The sequence below is a fragment of the Amphibalanus amphitrite genome, unplaced genomic scaffold (assembly GCF_019059575.1).
Source record: "Amphibalanus amphitrite isolate SeventyFive unplaced genomic scaffold, NRLGWU_Aamphi_draft 001536F_arrow, whole genome shotgun sequence".
NCBI classification, from domain to species: Eukaryota; Metazoa; Arthropoda; class Thecostraca; order Balanomorpha; family Balanidae; genus Amphibalanus; species Amphibalanus amphitrite.
Genome location: NW_024883029.1, coordinates 124,430 through 143,905, shown reverse-complemented (window position 1 = coordinate 143,905; position 19,476 = coordinate 124,430). Strand labels below are relative to the sequence as shown.

General features: G+C 51.6%; 2 protein-coding genes across 2 annotated transcripts in view; one reads left to right on the top strand and one right to left on the bottom strand.

Annotated features, from left to right (window-relative positions):
* Positions 1-7,601: 7,601 nt before the first annotated feature.
* Positions 7,602-19,476, bottom strand: part of LOC122373695 (vacuolar protein sorting-associated protein 13-like) — a 62,395-nt gene continuing 50,520 nt past the window's right edge. Inside the window, exon 30 of the mRNA XM_043352007.1 lies at positions 7,602-7,808. Coding sequence (XP_043207942.1) covers positions 7,602-7,808 — 207 coding nt within the window. The remainder of the gene's footprint in view (positions 7,809-19,476) is intronic.
* LOC122373692 (beta-1,3-galactosyltransferase 5-like) lies at positions 7,994-15,616 on the top strand. The gene is made up of 3 exons (XM_043352004.1): positions 7,994-8,079; positions 13,442-14,466; positions 14,982-15,616. Exons 1-3 carry the CDS (start codon positions 8,062-8,064, stop codon positions 15,241-15,243), a joined length of 1,305 nt encoding a protein of 434 aa, XP_043207939.1. The 5' UTR covers positions 7,994-8,061; the 3' UTR covers positions 15,244-15,616.

Here is a 19,476-nt window from a genome sequence, read left to right as displayed (position 1 = left end):
TGCCGATCAGTGTTCACTGGGCTGGTTTTCGCACTGAAACCTCGCCGGTGCCTTCGGCCACACCGTTCGTCGATGAATCGAACCACAGATGAGCCAACATCGGTCAGTCGACCCGCGAAGGAATCGACATGAGTCCTTCGACCCATGGGGGAACCCACATCGGTCAATCTAGCCAGAGGAACCAAAATAGGTGAATCGACCCACCACGGAGGAAACGACACCAGCCACTCTATCCACGAAGGAAACGACATCTCATTTAGGGGCTTGGAAGATAACTTCACATCCGTCACAACCATTTCCCTCCATACATCATGGTTCCTTTTTCCTTACCAATAATCCAACGGAAATGACAAATGTAATCGCAAATTTACGAATACCAACCGGGACGAATGGTGGATCGCTTATAAAAAAAATAGAAAAAAATTGAGAAAGGCCACAAAAAGAACGATACAACTAAAAAGAGTGACTCCGACGGCGGCAACTCCTCTCCGTGCTGACGGGTCGTCGAACAGATTTGACAGCAGCGTTAGGAAACCTGTGACGTCACAGACAGGTGACCTTTTGAGCAGCGGACAGTGATAGGGCTGTAAAACTCGATACCGGATCGCGTTTTATGCCGACAAATGCACTGCTATTGGGGCGAATAAACCCATCACGTCTTTCTTTTTATCTTCAAGCATACATCATTTCTACACATGATCTAATTCAACGGATCATAGACTGATGTATGCAGGGTCGGGAACTATGAACGGATGCATATCACCCAGGACGCAATGCTTACATTTCTAATGCAATATCTATCTAACGCAAGCGAATCTCACGCCTGTGACTACCAATCTATACTACTATTTGAACAGGATCCATCTGTCTGTCTGTCTGTTTGTCCGCCACGCCGTGTAGTGGGTTCAATTTAGCCGGCCTACAGGGCAGACGGTATATCGTAGGGGGTTGAAATTTGCACACCTTATAGGTGACAGAGCGGGTCAGTGCCTTTTCTAGGTTTCAACTCGCTGGGGTGCACGGTTCGCGCGTGGCGGGCGCCGGAAGAACGCCAATGAAATTTTGATCGGCTCATATATCTAAATTGAGAGCCGGGGTCGACAAACTTTGTGGACTAAATGCATGCCGATCGGTGGCGGGTGCCTCGCATTGGCGGATGGTGAAATTGATTTTGATAAATGGTGGTGAAATAATGTGTTGATTGTTGCTAAATGGGTATAGTTTGTGATAAGATTGTGCAAATGAACCGCGTTTGCCGCAATGCGTCACATTGGTCACAGGGCGTCATTTTTGCCGCAAATCGCACAGTTTTGTCAAATATGGTCCGATATGGGTGCAATTTGGTGCCAAGATGCAATTTGGTGCCAAGATAGGGGTAGTAGTAGGGGTAGGGGTAGTAGTAGGAGTAGGGGTAGTAGTAGGGGTAGTAGTAGGGGTAGGGGGTAGGGGTAGTGGTAGGGGTAGTATGGGTAGTAGTAGGGGTAGGGGTAGATGTAGTGGTAGGGGTAGTGGTAGTGGTAGGGGTAGTGGTAGGGGTAGTGGTAGGGGTAGGGGTAGGGGTAGGGGTAGTGGTAGTGGTAGGGGTAGGGGTAGTGGTAGGGGTAGTGGTAGGGGTAGTGGTAGTGGTAGGGGTAGTGGTAGGGGTAGTAGTAGGGGTAGTGGTAGGGGTAGTAGTATGGGTAGTGGTAGTGGTAGATGTAGTGGTAGGGTAGTAGGGGTAGTGGTAGGGGTAGGGGTAGTGGTGGTGGTAGAGGTAGTGGTAGGGGTAGGGGTAGGGGTAGGGTAGTAGTGGAGGCAAGAGTAGAATAGTGGCCCGGGCTGATCCCATCGGACGAGAGGTGACCTATGTGACCTGGCCTGACCCAAAGTGACCGGGGCTGACCCCTTGACCCGTCTTTACCCCGTATCAGCCAAATTTCATCCAACAAAGCCCTCAGAACAGTTCTTTTTAATTCTCTTCACCTTTCCGTCCATATCTATGCTTCTAGACGACACATCGATTTGAATCGACCACCATTCGAAAGCAAATTGGCTGGTGCCGCAATTTTTTCCTACCACGCAGCAAAGCAAGTGGCGCAGCCGCTTGTCTATATTACTATTTGAGGAGGGCGTAGTTTCTGTCTATTACGAAGGTCGCGACATGGTGCTACGTAGCGCGGGTTACAGATCACACCGTTGCACCTACCGCGCTGAAATTTGCGCAAGTTATAGAACAAGGATGGACAACGTGCCTTTGAGCGGTCTCGGCTCGATCGGATCGATAGCGAGCGCGTGGCGCGTGCCCAAAAAGTGCAAATTCGCGTCATAGACTTTACATGTATAAATCGGCTGGCAAAAACGGGCGAAAATGGCTAAATTTGCCCGACACGGGTCCGTTCCCCGTGCAATATCTCGGTAGCCGTGCGCCCGATCGGCACGGGGAAAACAGCATCGTGTAGAGAATCGAACGGGCAATCGAATAGTGTGCGGTGCAGGGGTGGCACGCGCCACGTGCAAGTGTGAGGGCAATTTCATTTCAAAAAGTGCCATTTTAAACGGATTTTGGAATTTATATTAATTTCAGGTGATCGTCAGACGGAATGAGTTGAAACAGCGCCTATTAGCAATAAAAATGTACCGTCTCTCATGGAAAAATTGTGAAAAGCTAATTGATCAAAAACAATGTGGAAAAAATCGCTGAATTAAAATGGTATTTGTCCATAATGTGCCACTAAAAAGATACACGGGATTTGCTGCTTAACCTGATACGCTTGACAATTGAAAATGCTATCATTAGAAAGAGCATTCAATTCTCTCCAAGATCCAATCATCACGTTTGCATGACAAGCAACAGTATTCTTTAAAATATAAATGTTTTAAACCTCTGCAAAACGATTTTTAACGAAAATTATCTACGCCTTTCATTTGTCTTAAAACTACGCACCTCAATTATAAAGCACATTTGACAGATTCTGAAGTGGAAAGCATGCTTATCAGACACGGGCACCTCGATCCGATGGATATTTTTTCCAAACCAAAACGTTTAGCCATCAAAAAGCAATCGACCGAAATGGATAGATAACCCAACCGACACAAGAACAACCGAACACCCGCCGATCGAAAATATCCCTTTTCGCGTTGCGGAGCACGCGGGTCACCCTAGTGAATGCCTCTATTTACGACACAATGGTCACAGTCGTCCGGGCCGGCTAAACACCTGCATCGACGCAGAGCAGCATACCCCTGACGTCGTCAAGCATGCATACGTGGCCCGCATGGCGTCGGGGGCGTCTTCAGGTGACCGAGGTTCGATACCAATACTGGAGAAAGTCCCAGAGGAAACTGCTCCATATCCACCGGCTAGCAACGACCAAACACACCAAAACAAGGCAGACCACCAGCAGCGAATATTCAAAGGCATGGCGAATTACACAACGAATTAACACCGTACCTGTGGTGTAGTCGCATTTTCTTTGCCCACAAGGAAATGGCATAGTGCCATAAATTGTATAGCGCACAAAAAGCCACGAACAGCCGAGGATTATTTCTAGTTCTCGGAAGCGTTTATACATACACCTCAAACCACCACATTTTTTTTACATTGCACGGCAGTTGTTCACATATAATTATCTGCCAATCATAACAGAGCTGTATGCTAAACAGACTTGTCCCAAGCACCTAAGGCACAATGTAACTAACTCACTGGAGCAATAAAAGACGATTCAATTTTGTTAAGTACCGAGTGTTCTTTGACACAGACAGGCGTACCCTGCAGCACACTAGACGAGGAAGTTGTCGAGGCATAGTTACGAGACGATAACGTTGCTCTTCAACTTTGCGTGCATTATGCAGACATGCGGCATAGGACAACGGACAGTTGGCCGGGCGATAATTATTTGCAAAATAAGTTCGATACCGATATAGAACATCTATGCCGGTGGGTTCGGCTCCTTCAATATTTCCAGGGACCCAAAGGAGGGACCCAGACCAAAAGTGACTGGTGGGCACAAACTGACAAACTGACTAGGTCAGACTATCGCAAATACCTATACAGCTCGTGATGAGGGGGAATTGAAGACAGTGAATTCCAGAAACATCGCCAACACCAACAGCATACCGTGGCCAAGGCAGAAGATGCGAGGAACATCCCGTCCCATCCACCACTTTTATTATTCCCCCTCTAATGTTCATGTTCTCGGACATCACAAATGTGTTATATTGACACACCACACCTGGCCTGCAAGGCGCGAGTGGGACGGGTGGTACAGGGGGTTCGAGTCATCGTCGATCGTTAGACCAATCGGCGAAGCGCGCCGCGCTGCAACGAACGATCTGGCGACCGGCAAACTTAGTCGGTCACTAGACGCACGCCTCCTTCGTCCTAGAGGGCTGTTCACACTGCACAGCCAGTGGGCTGTATCGACAGCCAGTCTCTGGACGGATCTTTCGAGCCAGTAGGCTGTATCGACAGCCAGTCTCTGGACGGATCTTTCGAGCCAGTAGGCTGTATCGACTGTCAGTCTCTGGACGGATCTTTCGTCACACCGGCCACGAATTCGGCCCGTTTGGATAATGGATAATGAGTTCCGAATGCAATAGCTGCCAAAGCCGGAGTAGTTTGTTGGCACGGCGCTACCAATACGTGAAAAAATTACATCAAAGATAACTAACGCCTCAGGTACCCTACGCAGCGCGGAGACAAACAAATCGGGACACGACCCCATTCTCCCAGTGCAACCACACCCCACTCAGTGGGTCAGTGGTGAGCACTGACCAGCCCGTGTCGTTTAACCCGACCGTGACACGTCACGCGCCCCGAGGGTGTCACAGGTCACGTGCGGCGCGTGACAGGACCACCGGCGGGCCGACTGAGCCCCGCACGCGCACCGCCGCTGCACGGGGTGCCGGTACGTCCGACACGCACCTGTCACACGCTGACAGTGGCGCGGACCAATGAACCGACGACGGACGGCGCGACGGACGGACGGTATAAAAAGGGAAGGAACGCTGCGGCAGTGTTCTGATCTAACAATGTCGTAAATGGATGCGTAAGGTTAAGTTAGGTAAGTGGATGTGTCCCGAGGTACACTCGGGGGCAGATTGATGTTCCACAACTCTTTATCCACCGGGTTCCTATGGCTCAGCATTGGCAGCAGCCGCCTGATACCGGTAGACTGTGCCGCTTCACTTACTTGTCAAGCGGCACACCCACACCGTATGACACCGGTCTGGGTCGGTGGCTGGAAGGCGATGTGGGCCGCCTGTGACGTCAGCGCAGCGGTGAGGGCCGAGCCCGGAGGCATGGCTCGGGTCGGCGCGGCGCGGCGGCTGGCGAGGGCTGGGGAGTGAGGTGGGATGGGAGCACGGACATCGCGCGGCTGAGCGAGTGTAGTTAACTTTCGCGTCTCAAGGCGCCAATTATTCTACCTAACAATTGTGCTAAAGCAGTTGTTAAAATGTCCTATCCCCAAGACAGCGCCTATCATCATACTTGCCATGCACATTACGACACACTTAAGCGTGGCAATGGGACAGCCGATATAGTTAACTTATGTCACTCGTGCATCGAGGTGCGGAGCTATATTTTGTATAACATATTAGTATTAAGGCCTTGATTGAGCAGATTGGTGTCTATTGTTTCGCACGGCAATCGTCCAGAGACGTGGGAACTGGGGGTTATGAGTAGTGCCGCAGCCAACGCTCTAATTTAAAGCGATTATTACTGTTGCTCTAATATATGGTCGCAGCCTCCAATAGCAAACCGTTCCAACTAGGAGCCAAAAACTCGGCCACTCAGGGGGGTTCGAACCGGGCTTCTCCCACCGGCCAACTCACGACACGAGCGTTCATCCACTGAGCTACCGAGAATGGTCCTAGTCCGCACAAAACAAAATGACATTCACCCGCTGACCGCCAATGACAGTATTGTGACATTTAATCGCGTTTGACCGCGGCGGGTGGTCGCTGGTTTCGACAGCTCTGTGGATACACGCTAGCGTCGTGGGGTGACCGGTTGGAGAAACCCGGTTCGAACCGTCCCAGGTGCGCGACTTATTTGTTCCTAGATGGAACGGTTTGCTATTGGTGGCTGCGACCACACATTAGAGGAACAGTAAGAGTTGCTTAAAGTTGGGACGCCGCGCCATCCAAAAACCCCAGTTCCCACGTCTCTGGAGGACGATTGCTGTGCGAAATAATAGACACCAATGAGCTCAATCAAGGCCTTAATACTTATCTGTTAAAAACAATGTAGCTCCGCAACTCGATGCACGTGTGATATAAATTCTATCGGCTGTCCCAATGCCACGTTTAAGTGTGTCGTAATGTGCATGGCAAGTGTGATGATAGGCGCTGTCTTGGGGATAGGACATTTTAACAACTGCTTTAGCACAATTGTTAGGTAGAAAAATTGGCGCCCTGAGACGCGAAAGTTAACTACACTCGCTCAGCCGCGCGATATGGTCCGTGCTCCCACCCCACCTCACTCCCCAGCCCTAGCCAGCCGCCGCGCCGCACCGACCCGAGCCATGCCTCCGGGCTCGGCCCTCACCGCTGCGCTGACGTCACAGGCGGCCCACATCGCCTTCCAGCCACCGACCCAGACCGGTGTCATACGGTGTGGGTAGGCTGTGCCGCTTGACAAGTAAGTGAAGCGGCACAGTCTACCGGTACCAGGCGGCTGCTGCCAATGCTGAGCCATAGGAACCCGGTGGATAAAGAGTTGTGGAACATCAATCTGCCCCCGAGTGTACCATCTCGCCGGTTCTATCCCAGCTCGAGTCACCCCTAAAGCCGTCACAGAGGAGCAAATTGTAACACCACTTGAATCCAGCGGAACATTTGTAAGCGGTGTGATTTGTGAGCACAATCTAAAAAAAATCGGTGCTTTTAGATCAATCGGAATGGCTAGCACAAATATAAACGTTAATCGTTAATCTACAGTACATACGTAGTATCCGCAACAAGGCAACATTCTCATAACCTCATGGTTTAATTAGCTTTTTTTATCGAGTAAACACTAGCATGACAGGATTGGAATGTCAAGCTTGTCGTTTTGAAAGACGTATTGTACACAACAATTTTTGAAAACCACCGCCAGTGCCGTGGCCCTCTTCAAACACACTCAGGCGGGGGAGGGGGGGGGGGAGGGAAATTACGGTTCCGTCTACGTTAACTTCTGGAGCGTTCCATAGCCAATCAAGTAATTGCTCAAGTTCCTTAGTAAATCAACTAATTGCTCAAGTTCCTTAGCCAATTAACTAATTGGCAATCAATATCCAATCAATAATCGTACAAGCTTCAACGCGAATCTATTCACTGATTTAGATTCACATAAAATTCATTAGAAAAATATCCACGCCTTGCAACTAACAACTATCATGGTCACTGCACTGCAGTCGGCCGGATATATCCTGGTAGATAGTTGACATTTCCATCCCCTCGTCTCCCGGGCGGATGGCGGTTACCAGACCCTCTTGCGCGGGGGGAGGGTGAAGGCACGGAGAGGGCTCTGCAGTCTGCATGCACTACCGGCCTATCGGCGCGTCCCCACTGGTCTAGTGCTCTAGGCGGGGGGGGGGGGGGGCAGAGGCGGGGCAGAGGCGGGGGCGGGTCCGGGGGGCTCAGTGACCGGCCGGTGTCGCCGGCTGCCCCACAATCAAGTAGTCGGTCGGTCGGCGGCGGCGGCGGCGGTGACGACGGGCGGGCGGTGAGGGCGGGCGCTCACCTGCGTTCACGTGCAGTTTGACATCGGTGACCTCCACCTGAAGGCGCGTGTCGCCGGCCGGTGTCAGGCCTCCCATCACTGACACGGCAAACGGACTGACGATCTGTCGGGCACACGGAAACGTCCGTCAGCCCGGCCCGGATCGGCTCAGTGCGGCCCAGCTCGAAACAGTATCCGATTCAGCTCAGCCAAAGCCAGACCGACTCAGCCCTTCTAGACCCACATCAGCTCCGCTAAGCTCAGCCCGACAGAGCCCGGGACGACTCGTCCCAGCTCAACTCGGGACGACTCGTCCCAGCTCGACTCCAGGACGTCTCGTCCCAGCTCGTCCCCCGGAGCAGCAAACGCCGGCCGCTATGGCGACACTAAGCGCGGTGAGAATATGCTCAGAGGTGGGCGTTGGTGGTAATTGGGGAACACCAAATACCAAAAAACGCGTTGGTAAGATAGTTGGGTTTGTTCAGGGGAACTGGGAAGTGGGAAGTGAACGGTGGCACCTATACCACACTTCAAGCGATTCTCGTAAAACTGATTTCGAAATGTCATCAACAGATCCAACGATTCTGTAAAATTGGTTTCGAAATGTCACCAACAGATTAAACGATTAAAGTAAAATAGATTTCGCATAAGATTTGTAAAGTGGCTGCAGTACAACTTGTCCGCAAAAACATCTTTTTCAACAGCCTTTTCCCCCTTTGGTGGCCAAACCGTTGATCTAAAGTCAAATTTGTTAACGAGCTGAGGACATAACAAAAATGCTATCGCATGTTTTCCCGTGATACTGTAGCCCATTACACCACGAATTATATGCTATTTTTGTCAAAGAACGCCAAAATCGAGAAAAGTTGGCCTTTGCTGACCTCTGAATCAGAACACTGACCTAATCAGCTGAGGAAAGGTTGACAAAAGTTAGCAGAACATTAGCAAAATTATCAGAAAAATAACAGAACGGTAGAACACTTCATTCTCAGTGATTTTCGACGACCTCTCGTTTTACCGCTTTTCGCCACGCATGGCTCAGGAGCCGTGGAAGGGGAATTAGGGCATTATACCAAGATACCCGCCAAGTCCCTATATTACAATCGGATCACGACCACGGCATACCGTGAATTACACACTTCTTTATTCGCCAGCATCAGCAACAGAATTAGGTATGTTTCACAGACCGGGATGTCGAAGATGTAAAACAATGACCCTCACTATGGTTTTCATCCTTTACATATTATGACCACCAATCGGTGTCAATGGAACCACGTGCTACATGCCATATTAAGGGGTTCCGTCGTGTACATTGCTCTGGGAAGAGTGTCAACTTCGTCCGCTATCTAAAAGCATTTGATTTGACCTGATAGCTCGAGTTCAGGTCAATCTCTTCAGATATTTGTGCTGTGCAAATAAACTGATCAGCCGCATCAGGCGGAGCAAAACCTACTCGAGGGCAGCGCTTTTCGAGGAGCGCTGTGGCCGAAGGTTTGGACTTTGAATTGTGAAAAACGCCGCCCGCCGGAAAACGCAAACACCGCAAAACGCGCAAAACGCACGCCCGAAACGCCAACGCAAACGTCGCAAAAAAATAAACAAACGCCCGCCCCGCCGCAAACCGCAAATAAAAAACGCAAAAACGCCGCAAAACAATAAAACCGCCCGCCAACCGCAACAAATTTAACACCGCAAACGACGCAAAAAAAGAAGAAAACCGCCCGCATCGCCCGCCCGCCCGCCCGCCCGCCGCCAAAGACAAACACCGCAAAAAACACAAAACGCCCGCCCGCCGCAAAACGTAAACACCGCAAAACGTGTAAAACGCACGCCCGAAAAGCCAACGCAAACGGCAAAAAATCACCCGACCGCCGCAAACCACACAGAAAAAAAAACGCCGAAACGCCGAAAAAAATAAAACCGCCCGCACCGCACCGACGCTAACTGCTAGCCGAAAACGACTAAAGTCGCCCGCCAGCCGCCAAACGCAAACACCGCAAATAAGCGCCCGGCCGCAGCAAGATAATAATTTATCAGCGGCTGGCATACCGCTAGGCTGGTCATTTTCACAAATCAAAAAGATATCTGCAAAAATATCCTAGATGAAAGCGCCCGATTAAAAAACGGATGGCACGTGCGTGTTCCTCGCCCCCAACTTCCTTCAGGTCAATCGTCATTTGGGTCATCTAACGCATTGACGACCGGCTGGGTGGAATGAACATTGCGCCAAGAAACGTAAGTATATTGTCAAAAAGAATCCCCAGAGTGGTGGATCCCAAAAGTTTGAAACTACCACTTTGGCCCACTGGACGACACCTTAAACAGTTGCCGACCGGATGACACCCATTGTTTGGTCACCCACGCCATAGTATGCATCATGGGTGCGCCGAAATGACCAAAAGTCCCAATTTCCGGTGTGCAGGGTCATTTTCAACGGCACGTGGCACGTGGTTCTGGACTTTTCCGGCCACTTTGCGACATACCCATGGGTAGTGCACCGAATGGTGGTTGATCTGCATGTAAGAAAATGGGGGGTCGTTTGGATCGTTTTCGAGCAATCTGCCGTGGAACGCATTTTTTCATTTTCCCCATTGGCTTAACACGGGAATTTTTAAAGTCACGTGGCACGTGCACCAGATGGTCCGCGGAGGGGAGACCCATACCAGAACGTAGATCACCTGGCCCACTAGAAATCCTGAAAAAATCAGAATTTTTAGACCAGCCGTTTTCAAGAGCATCAAGTTGTACTGATCTCAGGCAGCTTTTGCCAAATTGTCAGGGAACTCAGATTTGTTTTTCAATAGAAAAACACAATTCTAAAGAATAGTGTTTTAACTATTGACAACAAACCTTCGGTTACAGCTATCATACACAGCCATGCCACGTGCTAAGTCATAACCCAAATGCAAGAATGTGGGTTCATGTTGAATGAAAGTCACGCGTAAGTCGCTGAAACTAGAAAGAACGGGTTTTGGGATTTGGTGTCGCCTGTCGGCGGAACAGGCTGGGGTGTCGGCTGGTTCACTGCGGCTGTCACCTCCGGCCGGCCCTGCAGATAAGCTGCTGTGCAGTGTCCCGGCAAAACTGCAGTACTTCATATCAGCCGCTCTGGGACTGACTGCCATGAGTTCATGATATAGAGAGGAGAGATGGGAGAGGAAAGGAGAGGATAGTGGAGAGAGAGAGAGAGAGGAGAGAGAGGAGAGAGAGAGAGAGAGAGAGAGAGAGAGAGAGAGAGAGAGAGAGAGAGAGAGAGAGAGAGAGAGAGAGAGAGAGAGAGAGAGAGAGAGAGAGAGAGAGAGAGAGAGAGAGAGAGAGAGAAAGAGAGAGGCAGAACACAAAGTATATTCTGAGACAAACTATCAAACTTATTCATCATGTAGCACAACAGCTCGGCGATTACACAGAGCAGCTTCCTCCAAGAAGTAGAGAACTTCTTGCCTTCTAAAAAATTCAAAGGAGAAAAATCAAAAATATCTTGCTATACAAGACGTACGAGGAACCAAGTGTCCACCACTGGCCCCATGAGCCCCTCATCCGCCGCCCGCCAATCGGTTCTGAGTAAATACCTCCCACTGTCCGAGCTCCCCGCTCACAGCCCGGCGGCTGTTTCCATCGCGCAGTCCTTAGTTACACAAGCACTCGACGCGGCTGTATGATAGGCCATGGCCAGCAAGCCAGCGCCGCTGTTAGCACCGAGGTGCGAGACGGCACATGTAGATGACAGACCATTGCGGCGGGTCAGGGTCGCTCGCCTTCAGCAGCACCAAAGTTCACAGACCATTGCAAGGAAATGAACTCCGAGCGCAGAGAAAGGATTCATAAAAACAGCTCGTCAAATGTATTTATTCCCACGAAAATGCCTATGACGGGACATGTAAAGTAAACCTGTGGCATTGTATGATTCGACAACTTACGCAAGTGAACTGAAATTAACCTCTGAAATTCCAGCACTGAAATTCTACTCCGGGTTCCGACGGATAACTACAAATGTGGTTATCGGTCAAAGCCTGAGTACACATACCAACATTCCGATACAGTCGTACCCACTGCTCGTTACTGAGCCAGATAGCAGTGACAACTGACAGGCGACAGGATAGGGAGCTCGGCTGATCGAGCCAATGTTGACAGGTCTCAGGCACTGCACAAAATGTCAAGTGCTAGGATTAGGCCACGGTGGACTGGGGACAGGTCGTGGGCGAATATATGTAAGGACAGCGATGGCAGGTCTGGGGGATATAGGAGCGGAGGTACAGGGGTGTGTAAAATGGCTATCTACCAGCAAAATAGGGAATCGTGGGTGCAAGGATAAAGGTGCAAGAACAGAAAAATACAGGATGGAAAGAATTTACGGAAAGATGTTTTCTTACAACTTCGCTGTACACCGGCGTCTTTGCATAAACGAGGGATGATATCGGATAAACTTGATTGCGCTTGCTTTCGTCCTAAACACGAGACCTGACCTTTGGTGACGACCCCGGTGGAGGTCATAACGTATCGTCTCGTTGGCAAACGCCTCGCTATCAGCCGTTCTCAGCATTGTGTTTGGCTGAAGCGGAAGAAAACTGGAAATGGCCTAAGATGCAAAGCCGGTCGCGACAGAAAACCCTCGTGCACCCAGTCGCCAAACGGGTGGTCGCGTCCCCATGTCCGTGATAAAGCGGTGCCAGATAACCCGGGAGATAACAAAACGGCTCGCAGCGGTCTGGGTATCCGGTCTCAAATTGCACGGCTGCACATATCTTCGCAAAAAAAGAAAACCAAATCGTACAAATCCTTCCGGAGACCTAAGCCCAAAAATGAACAAGAGATCGTCGTTCGAATTTCGCCAAGAAGTAAAAAACCAGGACAGGGGACCGGCAGCCGGCGTCGTGGTCATATGAGACATCTTGTTGGCCGACATCTGTCATCCGCCAAACCGGTAGAACAACTGGGTCTGGACTGTTGATACATCATCAGGTTCACCCAACCCAACCACAAGCAGCCGGAACATTAAAAAATATGAGGATTGATGAGCCCACGGCGGGGTCAGAGCTGCATGTAGTTGCCCAAATCGTTAGGGTAAATAGAGAGAATTTCCGGCAGAACCTCCAAAGAGAGAAAAGGGAGATTCTCCGTGTCATCTAGCCAAAAAGCAAAACTGGCAATATAATCCAGCGCGCTTTCATGCCCGTTGCTATGAAAGTCGTCTTCAAGCAAGATAAAAACCCTCCGCACACAGCAAAAAAGGCGCAGGACGGTTGCCTTCACAATCTGCATTCCTGGGCAAAAAACGGTTAGCCTGGGGACAGTTCAGACATCAACCCTAACGAAAATATTTCCAGAGGCCAGAAAATTTCAGGAACAAAAAACAGCTGAGGTTGCGATTTCGCCAGTTCAGGTTCACAGCATGGAGCCGGAATGCCGGAAGATATGCCACGTATCGCAAAAAAGGAAGATGAAGGCCAATGCAATTTCCAAGTTACCCCTATTATACGAAAAAGTATGCTCACGTACGACGCTAGAATAGGACGGCGGCGCGCTGACACAGAAAAGGTAGCGCATAATACCCACAGCCCAGCACCAAAACTTGACAATAACGTGGACCACCAGATAACATTTTCATTCAGAGATAGTTTAAAAAAGAACAATCTAACTACTAACTAAGAACAGATGCACTACCATTTATACGATTGACTACTCCGCAGATAAAACGCGAATGCCACTATCACTCGGTAAGCGACAAACAAGTGACAAACGGTTTGCCTCTCTTTCCAGGCGGGAGAGTTCCGACGCGTCTCCAACCGTTGCATGATCATCTGGATCGCGGCGCTGTGCTTCACCATTATGATGATGCTGAGTATCAGCAGCGTCAGTCGGTGGCCACCTCCGCAGCAGAGGACCAGCGGCGGAGGCATCGCCAGCTGGCTTCAGGCGGCAAAGACGCACGTCCGGTCGCTGGCAGCGCTAGGCGAGGCAGACGACCCGCAGCGCGCTGAGCAGACGTCCAGCAACATCACCAAACCGCCGCTGTATCCATCTGGCTTCCAGCTCTCCAACATCAGCAACTTCACCTTCGTCATCAACAACGACGTGTGTGGCTACGAACCGGTCGACATAGTGATGGTGGTGACTTCAGACACGCGTCGCCCCTCGTGGCGAGGCGAAATCCGCGCTGCGCTGCCGTCAGCCGTACTAGCCGAGCTACGGATGCGACGTGTCTTTCTACTGGCCGAGCTTGCACCGCCGGACAACATCGACCAAATGTACGACCGAAGAGTGGCCGCGTTGCAAGCTGAGAACCACGAGCACGAGGACCTCGTTGTGGGGAGCTTCCGCGACGCCTACCGCAACCTCACCTACAAACATCTGATGGGCCTGCAGTGGGCTACCGCGTACTGTCCACAAGCGCGCTACATCCTCAAGATGGATCACGACATCGTAGCCGACGTATTCCAGTTAGCCCGTCGGCTGGCGGCGCTGCCGGCAGGAATAGCTGACTCAAACACCGTGATCGGTGCTGTGTTCGCGGGCACAGCGCCCATACGCGAGACCGACAATAAGTGGTACGTGTCGAAAGAGGAGTACCCGGAGAACAGCTACCCACCCTACATGTCCGGATGGCTCTACATCATTACCCCAGACGCCGCTAGCAGACTGGTGGCCGCCGGCAATAAGCAGCCCTTCTTCTGGGTGGACGACGCCTTCGTCACGGGGGTGCTGCGGCACCGAGAGGCCCCCGACATCAAAATGATCGACTTTGAACATTTGTGGAAGTTCAGGGAGGGAAATATGTTTTTCAGGTAAGTCATCCGAGCAAGAATCAATAAATCTTATCCAGAAGCCCTTGCCTTCCGTGTGACCTTGTCGATAAGGCGTCCGGCTCCTGACTCGGTGGCGAGTTCGCTATCGGACAGTCCCACATCAAAATCTGATGACCCGCGTTGTTATCCTACTGGCAGCTGGTGAGAAAGGGCTACATTAAACCCGAGAGGACCGTTCTAGCTGCCATAAACTTTAGATCAAAATTGTTCCCGGAAAGCCAGACGCGGGCAAGATCGGGTGATGTGTTAGTGTTGCTATTCGCGGCAAGCACTATTAACCATGGCATCCAGAATTCCAGACCCACGTCCTCCCATCCATCCCTTCATAAAGATGTTACTATAAAAGTTATGAATCGTAGAAAGTCAAAGACGCCTATGCTCTGCGTCATTTTTCTTGTACGAACTATGACCGGTGAACTTATTCCCATAGATATTCGTGTCCACTATGGTAGTTTCACTGACAACTTAATAACGACGTTCTTCTTCGCCCACAGTCCATTCACGATGGAGATAACCTGTGTCTACGAGTGTGCCGCTGAAGCACAGGCATCAGTGTCCCAGTGCAACATGATGGTCGGGCCCGTCTGGGAGAACAGCTTGCTGCTAAGGCTCTTCTACCAGCACGCCCAGTACTGCTACAGGCATGGCTGTACGCCTCGCAGGCCCATGCCACACGCCTGCGCAAACGGCGCAGGGGGCAGTCATCGGGCGAACATGCCGCAAGCACAGCGAGACATCGGTGATGTCACCAGCTAGCGACAGTCATCAGGGAATCATACTGCAGGATAAGCAGTGTATTAGTGCCATGACCGACCAGAGACACTCAGCGGTGTCTAAGACCACCAACCGCCGAAGACGATAAGGAACTAACAACTGCCGATGTCCCCGCTCAACGAGCGGTTCGGAAGGCCGCCACCTCACTGCCACGAAACTGGCAACCATCAGGGACATCCAGAGATCCCGCCAGACCCTTCTGCGGCCGGTAGGTAGCATCGTCTCCCACAGCGGCGCTGCAGCCACCGGGGAGAAAAGAGAGATCAAGTTACCGAGTCAAGTCATTGAAAGATCAAGTTACCGTGTAATGATAGTCAACTGTTCAAAGTACGCGTATTTTTTCATGGACTTCCCGGGGCGAATATTGTGTCAGCGTCACGGTGAAACAGTGAAGCTAACTGTGGTACTGCTGAATCGGGACACTGAAATGGGACAAAGTTGTGTCCCACAGTGATGTTGCACAGTTGTGATGTATAATGCATATGTCATATCACAGATAACAGTAGTACTGTTATCTGTGGTCATATATATGCGTCCGGAACGTGCTATTGCACGTTCAGTGTGATAGTGATATCTTTTGTTTGTAATTTATTGAATAAAGCGTTGTCCAGCTCGCTTTTTGTGCGGGCGGCTGTTGTTTTAATATGTTACATGAGGCGAAAATACGGCAGTGTGAACGATTATTTCAGACACTGGTGTTGAGAAAATGGTGGAGGAGATGGTTGAGAGCAGCAGCTGCAGTGCCCACGAACGAAGCAACAACCCTCAAACCGAGGGCCAAACCAGTATTCCAATCAGTAGCGGATGTTTGGAACCGATGAGCCACAGAAACATCAGAAATAAGACGTCTCAAGTCGATGCAGTCGAGGATCAACACGTACCTAAATGTCATCATCATCATCATCATTTATTTCGTTTGGAACTCCATATTCACGGCTATTCTGTCCAAGTGTCAATACATAAATACATATACGCTGAATGGTAAAGATGTTAAAGGAAAAAAAGTACAGCACGTATGACGTGGTATCACACATTATAAGAGCCTAAAGCGCCTTCCTAAAGCGCCTGCGACACCCAGCAGACGTTTTACTGTCACGCACATCCAGGGCCAGTGAGTTCCAGCGTGCAACGGCGCGGTACCGGAAGAACCGCCGCGCCTGCTCGGTGCGGGGTTTCGGCAGCTGGAGCAGGTCGCTCTCAGTGGCACGAGTCTCTCTACTAGAGACGTCACTGCGGCGCTCGAGCCGCTCCGAGAGACACCTCGGCGCACTGGTATTGTTAACCAAGTAGTGAACAACACCGCAGTCACTCTCCGCCACAAGCTCGTCTATCTGGGGCCACCCGAGCTCCTCCAACAGCGGAGTCACGTGTGCTGAGCGGCGCGCTCCCATAACCACCTGTGCGCAGTGATTAATAACTCGCTGCACGCGGCGACGCTGAACAACGCCACAGCCCGACCAGACCGACAAACAGTAGCGGATGTGGGGGAAGATCAGCATCTCAACGATCAGTTTCTTCACTTCTTTCGGTAAGCATCGCGAAGATTTACACAGTCCTCCTAGTGTGGCGTAGCATCGGCGAATCACCTCCGTCACATGTGACTCAAAGGTCAAGCCAGAGTCGACAATTACACCCAATACCTTAATGCTAGCGGAAGTTTGAATAACATCATCTCCAAACAGTACATTAAAATCAAAGTCAAGCTGCCTCCTACGTGATTTTACAACTAACAGTTCGGTCTTTTTGGGGTTGATTTTTAGGCAGTTTTGAACAAACCAATGACTCGCAATGTCTAAAGTACTTTCGGTATCTGTCTTGAGCTCTAAAATTCGCTTCGGTGATGCTAGATGTAAAAACTGAACGTCATCGGCGTACATCACTATTTTGGAGTCGACATAGGACGCAAGATCGTTTGAAAATAGCAAAAATAAGATCGGTCCCAAAAGTGATCCCTGTATCACGCCGTGGGTGATTGGCTTCACCTCCTCACCACCCCGCACCATCTGGCACCTGTCACTCAACCAGTCACGGAACCAGTGTGCGCTAATACCGTACCAGCCCAGCTTCTCCAGGAGCCGGGGATGCTGGACACTGTCAAAAGCCTTGCTAGTGTCGGCGGTCGTGAGAGAACCGATGAGACCGTCATCCAGACCATCCATGAGAAAACTGACAGTATCCAGCATCGCCGACTCCGTGGATCGGCCGGGCCGGAAGCCGTGCTGCACCTCGGAGAGAATATTGTGCGTGAGCAGGTAAGTCATCAGCTGACCGCAAACAACACTCTCAGCGACCTTAGCGACAGTTGACAGGAGCGACAGCGGACGATAGTTAGACGGGTCATCCATCGAGCCAGACATATGCAACGGTATGACATGAGCCACTTTCCAGTCGGCGGGTAACTTTCCAGACACCAGCGACGAGTTAATGACCTTTAACAGATGCGGGCCTATCACTGGGAAAGTCATGCGCAGCATACCTATCGTGATACCGTCACCACCACTCGCATTAGACGCTGACATACGTTTCACGGCAGCTGACAGCTCTGACAGTGTCACGGGGTGGACGCGGAAAGCGCCGCTGACCACGCGAGGCGGCCGCGGCGGCAGCGGCTCGGTCACGCGCTGCGCCTCCTCCAGCGCGGCGGCCACGCTCGGGCCGACCGACGCGAAGTACTCGTTTAGTCTGTCAGCCCAGCGAGGGCCACTCGGAGATGAAGACGCAGAAGACGCTCCGGCTCTAGGTGAGATGAGGAAGCGTCTGATGTCCTTCCACGTGGTACGGCGCAACCGGCGGTAAGATGTCAGAAAGAAGTCTGACTTGGCGCTGATCTGGGCGCTCTTCACTCGGTTCCGACAGAGTCTGTACTGCTGGGCCGCTTGCTCGTCAGCCGGCTGAGCACGTCTCTCAGCGTCGGCCAAGTCACGCTCTCTCATCATGGTCTGCAGCTCGTCGTTTTCGGTGATCCATGGCGCCGGCGAGTGTCTCGGTCTGATCTTCTTCTCAGGCATGTGTCGGTCAATGACCGGCGACCACACCGCCAGCCATGCCTTCCACTTGTCGGCAGGATCAGTGGCGCCGTACACGGCCGACCAGTCGGATAGTAGCAGCTCCAGACAGAGAGCGTCCGGCACCAGGTCTCGCGTGGACCTGATGGTGACCTCCGCGGGACGGCGGCGCTCCCGCTGGAGGGTGGTCTCAGCGATCACCAGATCGTGATCCGACCAGCTGCACGGCTCCACTCTGGTCGCCGTGATGTCATCAGATTGCCGCACTAGGACGTGGTCGATCAGACTTCCGCTAGCCGGTCGAGTTGGACAGCTGACCAGCTGCTTCATGTCCATGGCGCTGATCATCCATGCAGGTAGCGATGAACATCGGCCTTGTCGGGTTTGAGTGTGTCGAAATTGGTGTCTCCGAGCACGAAAACAGGCTTTCCGGTGCAAATAGCGTGCGCCAGCTGGGTCTGGAAGTCCTCAATAGCGGCGGTCACTGGGGCACTCGGTGGGCGGTAAATGACTCCGACTACCACCGTGGTGACGCCGCGCACACTGACCCACAGAGACTCAAGCTGGGAGTCACCGGTCGGTGTCGATAATGTCTCGACTCGCAGCGAGTCCCGGTAGACCACACAGACTCCCCCTCCTCTCGCACGACCGGAGGGCGCAGGGCGGTCACACCGCAGCACCTTATAGCCAGGGAAGATCAAAAAGCTGCTGTCGATATTCTCGTTTAGCCATGTTTCAATAAGACCCAGAATATCGATAGACATCGTTTGCAGAGTGCAGTTCACATCATCTATGGATGGCATTAGCGAGCGCACGTTGAGGTGTGCTATCTTCAGTGTTGACCGGATGGGCTGGCCAGTGTTGGATCTGCTGTCAACCGCCGCTGAGTTCACCGGCCGTCTGCCGGCCCGCTCCGTCTGTTTCACCGAGAGTCGCGGTGGGCAGGAGAGGCAGCGGTAGTGCTGGGCCGTCAGGCGAGCGGGCGAGACCGGACACGGACAGCGTGCACGGGAGCCCGCGGAGCCGTCAGTCCGGCTGGGGTCACGTCTCCCCCTGCTCCGCCGCTCCTGCACCCGGCGGCCAGCTGCGTGTTTCTTTTTTCCAACCAAAGGAAGACGCTATACCCGAAGATGCTTCTTGGTAAACAAACCAAACAAAAACAAACATAACCTAACCTCACCTGACCTAACCTACAACCTACAAACCTACA

Coding starts and splice junctions, on each gene's coding strand:
- LOC122373692 (XM_043352004.1), top strand. Junction 14,467..14,981: donor GAGGGAAATATGTTTTTCAG/GTAAGTCATCCG, acceptor CTTCGCCCACAG/TCCATTCACGATGGAGATAA.